This window comes from Alligator sinensis, unplaced genomic scaffold (assembly GCF_000455745.1).
Source record: "Alligator sinensis unplaced genomic scaffold, ASM45574v1 scaffold548_1, whole genome shotgun sequence".
Classification (NCBI taxonomy): Eukaryota; Metazoa; Chordata; order Crocodylia; family Alligatoridae; genus Alligator; species Alligator sinensis.
The window spans coordinates 309,562-321,815 of NW_005842973.1; the positions used below are offsets into that span (position 1 = coordinate 309,562).

Here is a 12,254-nt window from a genome sequence, read left to right on the forward strand (position 1 = left end):
CTGAGCATAGGAACCTGTGGAGTTCTCTCCAGTACGATGCCAGCTTGTTTGAGATTTTAACTTTTCGAGGCTCTTTGAGAAGAGAATTTTCTGTTTCACAGCATAAAGGCAAGTTCTCCTATGTGACAGCAAAACTGCCTTCTCAGCCATATTATTTTGACATGTTCAAAATACTGATGTAAGGAGAAATCCTGTCTTGCAGGCTTAAATGGTTTCCATCATCATAGTGTCTGACTTATTTAATCTTTTCATGTTGTCATTCTCTCTGCACAGCTTTTTTTTTTTTTAAATATAGCATAATCTTTTGAGGTTTGTCAGGTGAGCTTTACTTTCCTGCTGCCAGTTGTGCCTAACGCATTTCTGTCCATTTTGACTGAGACTTCATAGAAATGCCCCAGCAGAATGTGTTGTGTGAAGCGCTGCGCATTTTCCAACTAGCAAATTTTTCTGGCAGGACATCACCCCCTTTGGACTGGAGATTATGTTGCTAGGGACCAGCTCTGAGGGTTGCATTGGAAGAAGATGGTTAGAATATGACTGTAATACAGCCTTGTTTGAGAGAAGGTGTTAGTTTCTAAAGTGAATTTTTGTCCATGTTTCTTCTGGTCTGTAGATGGAGCTTCAGGTCTAAATTTGCTTTTGGCAGCTGTTGGTATTTCATACGCACAAGATTTTTTTTTTTCTTTTTTTTTTTTGTAGGTTAAGTTTTACATATGCTGGTTTCCAATATACTGGGTAACCTGAAATGTGTGGATTTTGGCTGTTTGCTGTCATGTATGGTGTCATAGCTACACTCTTAAACTTTGCTTGCTAGAGTCTATTAGGCCTGTGCAAAGCAGCAGGTATTCCATTTGGATTTGGGTTTGGCCGATTCGAAGGGACAGTGATTCGAATCGCTGTCCAGATTCGATTTGGCCAATTTAGATAAGGAGATTCAGTGCCAATTCGGTCATAGACTATAATGGGGAATCACTAAAATACCTAGAACTTTGTCATTTTTTTTTTTTTTTTTTTTTTTGCAGACTCGGGAGACCAAAGGCATTTCAGCAAATTCTACCAAAACAAACACCAAGTTTCTTGATTAGATAGGTGCAGGGGTTTCTGTGAAAGTGAACCTCAAACTGTTGAAAGCAAAACTCATATCACTTGCTTGTGTTAAGGCAGAGTGGGATGAATGCAGCATGGATGGTAGGCCCTTTTATGGGCATGAGGCCTGCCAGGTTTCAGGCAGAGTGGTCCAGGGGTTTCTGTGAAGGTGCACCTCAAGGTTCTGAAACCAAATTAAAAAAAGCAAATAGGTGCAGAGTGGGGAGGGTGGCACTCTCTCCATTTGAATGTGGAGCTTGGGCAACCCCAGCAGCGGGAGGTTCACTTTCAGGAACAGCAGCTGCTCCACCAAACCAGGATCCAAGGAGGTGTGGTGGGTTGTCACAACTAGAGCTGTGCAAAGCTTCAGTAGTTGATTTGCTTCGGAGGAGATTCGGCCCAGTTTTGGGAACCAAATCTCTGAATCTGAATCGAATTGGGAGACCAAGTAAAAGCTCTGAATCGATTCGAAGCATCCAAATTGACTTGGAAAAGATTCAGCTGATTCAGAGATTCAGCCACAGACTAAACAGGCAGCTGACAGATGCCTCCAGCTGGTAAGTCTGTGGGGGAGGGAGGAATTGGGGCTGGGACAAGCTGCCCAACTGGGGTGGGGGACACGTTACTTGGGGAGAGGGGTGGGGGTGGGGGGTGCGTAACGCAGACAGCCTGCATCCCACACCCCCTGCACCAGCGGGAAAGCGGTGGCAGGGTGGAGCCCCTGCTCCCAGCACTGATGCAGGTGTGCCAGCGCTGGGAGTGGGGGCTATGCCCTGCTGCTGCCCGGAGCCAGCCACACGTGCATCGCGTCCCCCACGCTGGTAGGGCATAGCCCTCACAGCTCCCCCCCGCTGGGGCAGAGATGGGCACATCTAGGGAAGCCACGTGAGATCCTCACTGCCCCGTGTTGCGCAGGAGGGCTCTGCCACGAGCACTCAGAGGCCCCAGTCACCACTGCTGTAGCCAGTGAGTGCGGGGCTTTTTTTTCTTAAAGTGCCAGGACTAGGCTGGGGCTGGGCAAGGCATGGGGCCAGGCAGGGCAGCCAGGGGGGCTTCTTCCATGGCTCCCCCCCACCTGGGGAGAGTCAGGCACAGCTGGAGGAGCCACGGAAGAACCTGCGGCTGCCTGGCTATGCCTGCCTCTCCCTGGCCGAGCTGAATCTCTCCAAATCGGCACCGAATCTTCCATAATTGATTTGGACAAATTGATTCAGGACTGATCCAAATTGAATCGCTGTTCTCCGAATCGGCTGAATCAGAACTGAATACTTCCCTATTTGCCCAGGCCTAGTCACAACATCACCAGCAATGCTGTACACCCTCTGGCTTGGAACACTGGTTGGTGGACAGGACAGGACAGGTGTTCCTGGGCAATTGTGGCCAGATCCTGCCACATCTGGATGCGGATTGCCCAATAGGCCAAGGGGTCGCAGTGCAGTGGCTTCATGTGCTCAGTGAGAGAGGTAGCTATTGAGGCCTCCACGCTATCTGCTGGATGGTGGGGTGTGTGGTGCCTTTGGACCCCAACATTGAAGCCATGCTCTTGGCCCAGATTGGCAGTGGTGGAGGAGATTTGGTGTGTGGTTGGAGTGCTGGCACAGGAAAGTAGAGCCCCCTCTTCCGTGTCCCCCCCCCCGCTGCTGCCCTTCTGCCTCCCTGACTCTATTCACCTGCACCTCCTGCCAGTGATTGAGGGTTTTGTTGCTGCAGACGCTCCCCTTCATCCTCGGGTCGCACATGGCTGCCAGCATGTGGACCGTACTGGACCGCAGCGGATCCAGCTGTTCTTTGATGCCCTTCTTTAGACGCTTCACCAGTGCCTGCACCTCTGGTAAAAGCGACTTGCCCCAGCAAGGAACATCTATTTCCCCCGGGACTTCTCCTTTTCATTCTCAAGCTCCTTTGCTACGGGGATCACTTGGCTAAGGAGGGCATCGCCAGTGCTGAGGCTCTTGGTGGCCTCGAGGAAGATCTGGGAGATGGTATCCCACTCAGCTCTGTTAAGGGGGCCACTGATCCCAATCTCCCCGAGCAAGGCCATCTCATGGATGGCCTTCTGTTGCTGGTCCAGCCGTTTGAGCATCAGGTATGTGGAGGTCTGAGTGTCCACACCCTGCATGATTTTGTGTTGTGGGATGCTCAGCTCTGCCTGTTTCTCCCGCAGCATTTTGCCTCCCTTGATGCTCTGCTGCAAGTACCCCACCACCTTCCTGAGTTTCGAAATGAGCTGGCTGCTAGTAACAGCACCATCACTGGGAGCCCTGTCCCCCTCTAAGGTGTCCCTGACTAAGGTGGAACTTGTGTGCCACACAGCGGATGCCAACAAAGTTGACATGCACTGCCTTGACCATATTGGGCCCATTGTCAGTGACCATGAACCCACAGGTGAGCTTGCCCTGCCCAACAAGCCACCCCTTTGCCATGCATTTAATGGCCCCCATGATCTCTGTTGCTGTGTGGGACTCATCTATCACCTGCGGTTGAAGAAGAGCCTGCCAATGTTCTGACTGCTCGCACTAGTGCCCTTTAAGGGAGAGGAAGGCGGGATCTCCACCCTGGCTGCTCCAGATGTCCGAGGTGAAGTGTAAGGCCACCTGCAGCCCTGCCTTGCGCAGCTTCTCCCTTAAGTACTCCCTGCATACCTCATACGGGGAGGGCACCACCGTCCTGCTAAAGGTGGGGGGTGTGTGTGTTCACTTGGTGCATTGGGGCCATGAGTGCCATGAGCTGCCTGAACCCTGGGTGCTCAACAAAGGAGAAGGGCTGGCCATCCAGAGCAAGCATCTCTCCACTGCTTTGGGTGACCTTGCTCGCCTTGGGAACATGCCCCCTTTTGTCCCTGCCTTTCCCCCACTGGTCCAGGATGGCCTGCCTCTGCTTCTTGGGGACGGGGGCATTGGAGCAGCTTCTTTTTGGGCACGCTCCCACTTATGTGAGGCTGAGGAGGAAGAAGGGCAAGGGGGTGCTGCCTTCTGAGGTGCAGCAGCATCGCTGTGGTGGTGAAGTGTTTCACCTCCTTGCCCTGGCTGATCTGCCTTTGGCAGTGCTGGCAGGTAGCATACCTGGGATCATCTGCCACCTCAAAATGATCCCACACTACACTACCCACCCACTTCTGGGTTGAGGGTGGGGATCCATCCTGCCTTATCCCCCTCTTCGCCAGGCAGAGGCACAGCAGGAGAAGGAGCTGAGCCACCTGCTCCCACAACTTCTTCCAAAGCGCCTTGTAGACAAGACCTGCTTGTAGGAGAGCTTTGAGGGGTGTGGAGCAAAAATTCAGATTCCCCCTCCTTCCCCAGAATTTCCTTAGCTATAGCACATGGCTCTGCTGCTTCCAGATCCAGCTCCTCCTGTAGCACTGGAAGGCTTACGCTGGGAACTGAAACTGGGATGGAGACTGTTATGCTGGTGTTAGTGGAGGTGGTGCAAGTGCGCACACGGCTCCCACTAGCAGTAGAAGACTCATTGCTGCCAGGAAAAGAGGGTGCATCTATATTGTGGTGGGGGAGGGGGACTTGCAGCTCTCCCTCCCCTGCCAGTAGACCTGGCACCTGCCTTTCCAGCACACTTCATAATGTTTGATGTGCTGCAAAATGTGCATGTGTTTGTAATATATGTTGTGCAGCATTCCTTCAGTGCACAGTGATGACACAGGGAAAACGGAAGAAGAGAGACTAGCTAGCTACCAAGACAGTAGATCGCAAGGCAGAGTCTTTCAGATGCTGCTGGTCTGGTTTGAGAGCGCTCACAAAAGTCACAGATCACTTCACACGCAGCCATTGTTTCTGTGTCCCTCCCCCAGAGCACTGTGTTTGTAAGGGAACTCGGGGAAAGATCACAGTCACTAGCCACCTACAGAAGTCAATATCAGAGCAGTATTCCACCCCCCCTTCTCAGTTTCTGTTTGCTGCAAACCTGCCTTCTGAATCTCCCAGTCTTTTTCTGAATTGATTCGTAGGCTTCCGATTCAATTTGGACCTTTTTAATGGGTCTCCCGATTTGATCATGATTCAGAGATTCGGCTGCTGAATCAAGTCGAATCTCCGCCAAATAGAATTGTCTACCGAAGCTTTGCACAGCCGTATCAATTTGTCAGTCTGTGGCGAAATCTCATCTCCAAAAGCTTTCTTTAGTTTCTTATTAAAACTGGTCAGTATGTCCTATGGAGATTATTTTAAATATTTTTTAATCGATCTGTTTTTAAGTTTCATGATTACAACTTATGTTTACCAGTAATTCAATTTCACTTAACTGTTCTACAATGTGATTAATATAAAGGGAATACAGATTTTTTTTTTTAGAAGTGGGCTTCTATGTGGGGGGGTTTACTTGCATGAAATTTATATAAATTTATATATACATAGTGTGTGAATGAGAAAATATATGTATAAAAAATTGTGTGTGTGTGTGTGTGTGTGTATATAATTTTCATTGACTTTTGATTGTTATACCATACTCTCCAAATATACAATTTGATCCCAATTTATTAAAACAAAAATATGCTGGAGACAGCTTTACTTTAATGTTTACATTTAGTATGTTTAATATGACTACTAAATTAATTGAGGAATCCCTTTTAACATGTGTGATAGGCTGTTGTTGTGCAATGGCAATAATGGGTATCCTGGCTTTAGAACTAGTGTGTTAACTGTTTGGTACTTTGTGAGGAGGGGTTGTCTGGCTCCTCCCTCTGCCACCTTGGCACTTTCTAGATAAGAAAGATGTATTGTTCTGACAGGGCAAGAAGATGGAAAAAGATCCAGATTAACCTACGGCCTGTTTTTGTTTTAGAGCAGTGGTTCTCAACCTTTTGTACCAGGACAACTTGTAAACATTGGCCAGTTCCCCCCAGCCCTGCAGTGTGTTGGGCTGGGGGTGGGTGTGTGGGGCAGAGGGGCCCTAAACACCCCCTTGCAGGCTGGAACTCTTCAGGCCTGCAAGGGAAAACCCACAGTTTCCCACATTTTTCTCCATTAAAGGAGAATCCATTTTTAAAGTTCGTTAGTTACCCTTTCATATGTTCTTGCAAGCCACTTTTGGGTCATGACCCATGAGTCGAGAAATGCTGTTTTAGAAGCTATTCAACAAATTTGGTAACTTAGTTTTTTACTTCAGCTTTGCAGTTGATCTTTAAGGCTGACTGTTCCTTTAACTTAATTCTCATAGTATTTTAGAGTACTTGGAAGATTATTTTTAAGCTCTAGAAAAAACTGGTCCAGGGGTTAGGTAGCTAATCATAGATTTAAGATGCCTGTGTTCAGTCCCACATGCTCTCCCTCTGATTTTCTGCGTTATCTTGTGCAAGTCATGCAGCTCCTTTTTAATTTTAGTTTCCTATCTATGAAGCTAACAGCTCACAGGCATTCAAGATGAATGCTAGGTTGTAGTGTGTTCTGAGCCATATCAGAATCTCAAACATTCTTATGCATGTATAACACTTTTTTTCCCTCCTGTCTTCTGCTCTTACTGCCATACATCTGAGCCCAAGCATCTCTTGAGACAAGGGGCATTTAATATTTTAGGACTTAGTGCAAGCAAATAATTTCAGATAAATAAAGTGGTTGTTTGCTACCATATAGTACCTTACTTTATTTACCTGATGATTAATTTTGGCTTGATATACTGTTATAACTCTCTTCTAGTTGCTGTTACCTTGGAAGACTCATTTTAACCTCTAGTACTATAATCTGTCTGGACCCAAATGATTTCTTTATTGTCCCCTGCTGTGTAACTTAATACACTTTTTAATATTAAGACAAATGATATTTGAAGAACAATCTGAATCTTTTCTTGCAGAAGAAACATGCCTTACGTTGCTACTGTCAGGCCATGCAAGTTTATAAAGGAAAAGGTTGGTCTCTTGCAGAGGATCACATTAACTTCACTATTGGTCGCCAATCTTTTACGCTTCGGCAGCTTGATAATGCTGTGTCTGCCTTCAGGCATATTTTGATCAATGACAGTAAACAACCTGCAGCTCAGCAAGGGGCCTTTCTCCGAGAATATCTTTATGTTTACAAGGTAAGTAGTAAATGCTTTATTTCTTAAGTAGCTTAAATGTTGTTAATCTCATGTGTACATTGCATCCTCTTTTTTAATAGTATTAGGTCTTTTTCTAACTCTAGCAGAATGCTTAAAATATTCCAGTCACAGAAAATCATTGTGTATTAAATTAATGTCTGCATTGTGCTAGACTCCCATGTCGTGCAGCAGTGAATTAAATTGGAATGATGCATTGTATCTGTTGTTTGATAGCATGCATGTGCTTAAGTCTGGAATGTACTACCAACTTCTGTGCTCAATTTGAGACCATTAGCAAAACCTTAAAATATGAAGTCCATAGTCTCTCCAATTTTATATGGAGAGTTGAATATTTTAAACAAATAATTCATATTCTACTAATTGAAAAGGAATCTCTTCCTTTTCCCGAGTACAGGATTGTTAGTCTCTTAACAGAAAACCTAAAAATGCAGCAAAATAAATTAACATTTTTTTGCTTTGAGTTGCATTCTTAAGTACCTTTGCAGATGCATTATTGCTGAGTTTGAATTGATGGGTTTAAAATACAAACTTTAAACATGAAAACTTTGCAGTTTCAGAATAAGCTAAATTTAAAATCTGCATATGATCCCACCCTAATTTGGGATGTCACACAAAGACATAAATGGTTCTTCTATTTTATAGAAACCTAGGTTGAAAGGCATTCTTGGAAAGGGATGCTATATACATTTTTACTCTGTCTTGTGTATGTAATTGAAAAGGTGAAAAATATCCATATTTACTTGAATACAAGATGAGGACAATGACCCTGAATAGAAGATGATCACCCCTATAATTAGACTCTATATATGGAAAACTTACAAATGTATTATAATTTTCCAGATATAGAATCTAATTATTGGAGATTTGCCTTGAATTTGCCCCCTTCCCACTGCTATAGCAAGGAAAATAAATCTGGGGGGGTTAAGTAGCCCCCTTGCCCTCTGGCCCCCCCCTTCACCTGCAGCCCTTCCCTCTTCTTGCTTTCACATCCTGCTCTCCCTGAGCACATAGAAGTGAGGCACAAATTTAAAAACACTGTGTTTGAAATAAACATGCCTCTAGTGATTTCCATATAAGCAAATTGTCTATGGGTACCCACAGTATAGTTCAACCAGGATTGATTCATTTAATCTTTTTTGAAACTGCTGCAAGCTTTAGCACAGGGATTCCATAAACACGCTATTAAGCAGTACTTTTATACCTACTTATACAAACTATGTATATTACTAGTCCAAAGCTAAGTCTCACAATTTTACCAGACAGTTCATCGGGCTGGGCCCCAGCAGAGCTAACTATTTCAAGCCATGTTGACCCCACAGCACAGCACTGCTTAATATGTGTGTGAACTCCAGATACCCTGTCCCATACTCACAGGATCCATGTGCTAATTAGCCCCTGACTCATGGGACTTGGGTGTTCTTGTTGTAGGTCCTGGGATGTTCGAAAAATGTACATACAGATGAGACACAAGGCAACCTGGGCCAGCTCCATGTCCTGGAGGGCAGAGCCACACTAATTATGTGCAACAGGCTGAGAGAGGGGCTGACGGAAGCATTCTGGGTGAACTGTTTGGGGCCCCATTTGGTGATGTTTGCTAGACATTTAAGGCTGGTGAAGAAACAGGAATAATTGGAAATGGGAAAGAGAAGTGCAGCTCAGCTGTGAGGGTGAAGAAGAAGTTGAAATGTATGCAGTGTAGTGGTTGACCATGTCTTGAAAGAGTCGGCGCTGAAGGGGACTGTGAGCGCAATGTGCACCACCATATGTCTTAAGTTAGTGTAGCCCATCTGAATCTTGTGGTACGGTCCTGTCAGTATGTTTGCTTAACATGGGCCATGTATTATTGTTGTGCTTGGTGTTGGTTGCATTTGATCCACTTCAAAAAATCAACTTGGTTTCCAGTACCGAGCACAAGTTTTTGGCAGTAGTTTAATTATAGAAGTTGTATTTTAGTGAGATTCCCTTGTATGTGAATGTAAGATGAGGAGCTTTTTTTTTTCCCATGCTGATTTAAGGGGGGGGAAAACCTAGTCTTATTTGAGTAAATATGGCAATAAGACTTTATCTTGGCATAGTCTCATCGGGATTCTGTAGTTTTTAGGCAACAAACATACTGTTTGACAAAATGCACCTTTCCCCCTAAATGTCACATCATCTAAATTGGGGTGTTTGTGTTAAGGAGGGAAACTGACTTCTGCCTAGGAAGCCACCCTGCTTTGATTCCTGCTCCTCAGTGCAGCATCTGTGGTATTACTCTTCAGGCAACTGAGGAACTGGGTTAACTTTAATGGTTTATTATTACTCAGTCTACAGACATTAGTGATAATGTCTCCCTGTTAATGTTTTTGATTGTTCTGCTAATCAAGCTAGCCTTTCATAGGGCAGTTTTTGTGTCAGTTAGCTGCTCCTGGTCTTCTCTTATTTCACAACCTCTTGAGCTCAGGCCCATTTACTGTTTTCAGACTCTTAGATTTATCTGTGGAAACCAGTCTTAAGTGACAGCTAGGGATTCTGCTTTAGTTGAGTAATTAAAGGAGCACAAGTCAGTTAAAGATTAAGCTTTTTCCCTGCTCTTTGCAGCCATAACTCTGGAAAGCCCTTTTTTTCTTCCTTCTGCCTTTCAAAAACAAGGGGCATGTTCTATGTGAGAATATACAGTATTAATATAAATTACCATATTTTCTCTTATGACTGCACATTTTTTAATACTGCCTCAGTTTTGAAATACAAGTTATCTGTGTAATGGCCATATGCAAATTTTTCTAGGAAACCAGATTAAAAAGAATTTTTTGCTCAAAAGGCACAATTTTGGAAGAATGGACTGCAGCCTTCTGCAAAACCCACTCCACATGGTACACCAGTTCTGTTCCACAGTCAGTCTAGTTTGTAACATCAGGGAAGTATGGATAGATCCTTGAACAATGATTTACAGCAGTGGTCACCAACCAGTGGATCTCGATCCACCAGTAGATCTCAGAGACTCTTGGAGTTCATCTGACCCTGGCTTGGGGGGGCTGAGTGCCTGTGTGCATGCACACTTGCCCCAGCCCTGCAGGTCAGTCTGTGGGGGAGGGAAGGGGCAGGGGCTAGATTGAGGCCCCTGCAGTGAGGTATAGTGCTGCAGAGGTAAGTTGAGTGGGGTTCCGGCTGGCTAGGACTTACCTGCTGAGGAGGTGTGCCCTCAAATAATTTTTTCTTGATTTGCTCCCGCTTCTCTCCCCACAGACTTACCTGCTAGGCAGGGGGAGAGGCGGAGGTGGCGGCTCACGCTAGATGTTGGGTTGCTTTTAAATGCCAAAGGTGATCTCCTACTTAAGGTTGGAGACCACTGAATTATAGCTTTTGAGTTTTGATATTTATAGGCAGCACTCATCCTTGCTCTGGGATGCTCAAAATAGAATGTTCTAGTTTTGTTGGTTTTATTTTGTTTTGTTTTTGCTCCTTACCTTTTAGACCACCAGAATACTATGAGTATTAACATTTTAATAAAGAGAAGGATAATGCTAGGCATCAACGAAGTTGCCGCCTTAAAAAAGAAAAAAGTGCCAGTTTAACAATGTTGTATAACTTAATTCTGCCAGTGTTTGAAAACAGATTTGTGGAGGAATAATCACAAAATATTTTTGTTTTTATTTTTTTTAATTTACTTCCTGCTTCTCTCAGAACGTAACCCAGCTGTCACCTGATGGCCCTCTACCACAGCTTCCTTTACCATATATTAACAGCTCAGCAACACGCGTATTCTTCGGGCATAACAGGCGACCAGCTGAAGGTTAGTGAATTTTCAGTTGTTTGTTAATAAAGGTCTCCTAATTGCGCAAGGTTCAGCTTTAAGAAGCAGAAACACTTCTTCAGGCTGGTTGGTATTTTTCTCTTCTGTTATTGTAATATCCTTGGCTTCATATATTGCATCAGTTAGTGTAGTAAGCTAACAGTTAGTGTAGTAAGCTTCCCTTCTCAGCAATTTAAACTTGAGCTTGAAATGCTTTTCCCTTAAGATGTCAATCCTAAAATAAGGAATAACCACTATCTTTCTGTTTTAAAAATCTTTTTAATAGCCTTTTTTAATCAATTGCACCTTATGAAAACTTACTTTTTCCTTCAGGGAAAATAAACATAGAGCTCTTACTTCTGTTCTGTGGACAGAGAATCTCTGAATGAAGTTTTGTAATTAAGTCTTGTTTATAAATGTCTTCTCTTATGTCTGGTCACCCTAGGCCTGGATTTGCATAGTCAGAATTTAGATACCTGAAGTCCAAGTGGCCTCAACACCTTCCTCACTTCTTCTCTCCCCACATGCCCCCTATCGTTTAGGTGTCTAAAGTATGTGACCACCTAAAGTTTTTACGGGTGAGAATTCTGAATATGCCTAAAGCCAGGGAAGGGTTAATCTGGATTTTGAGAATAACTTCTCATAGCAGCAGTTTGCCCCCAATCTGCATAACCACCAGAGGTTTGAACCCCTCTGTCTCCATTCCAGTGCCCCAGGACTCAAACTCTCATCAGGTGTGCCTCTGGGGCTGGTGTGGTGGGGGATGTAGTTAACAGCAGCATTTGTAGGGGGTGGGGTATAACTTGTGGCATACCTGCCAAAAACATTGACCAGCATTGGTTTAGAGATTAGAATGTTTGCTAGGGATGACCATTTTACATCAGTAGTTCACAATCTTTTTAGACGCAAGGTAACCCTCCATAACTTTTCTGAATTTAGTGGCTTCCGGTTTCAATTTCATTTCCACTCATTTTTTTGACTATGGCGTGGAGAGGGGGGAAACGGTTCTTACGTGGCAAAAAGCCCAAAGACCATCAAGTAGAAATCCATGAATCAAAAACGTTCCTGTTTGAAATTCCTGGGTTTATCTTGTGAATCATATTTAGGTGCTTGCACATGTAATTGTGCCAATATTCATTTTGCTTTTAAAGAAATCTCTTAGCACCCTGGTTGAGAATCGCTAATCTACATATTACAACAGTGTTTCTAGAACACTAGGAATATTGGTTGTATTTACCAAATTAAAAAAAAAAGCAACTGGTTGTACTCTCTCATTGTCTGAAAAGTCTGTATAATTTAGTTTACAGGTCTCTTTAAGGTCTTCTTGCCCCCATAGTACTTTAGGCCCTCTTTC

At 44.4% G+C, this 12,254-nt stretch overlaps 1 protein-coding gene across 1 annotated transcript in view; it reads left to right on the forward strand.

Moving 5' to 3' along the window:
• The window catches only part of TRAPPC8 (trafficking protein particle complex 8), a 75,269-nt gene that overhangs the window by 36,033 nt on the left and 26,982 nt on the right, over positions 1-12,254 (forward strand). Inside the window, exons 13-14 of the mRNA XM_025192835.1 lie at positions 6,883-7,107; positions 10,792-10,900. Of these exons, the coding sequence (XP_025048620.1) occupies positions 6,883-7,107; positions 10,792-10,900 (334 nt within the window). The remainder of the gene's footprint in view (positions 1-6,882; positions 7,108-10,791; positions 10,901-12,254) is intronic.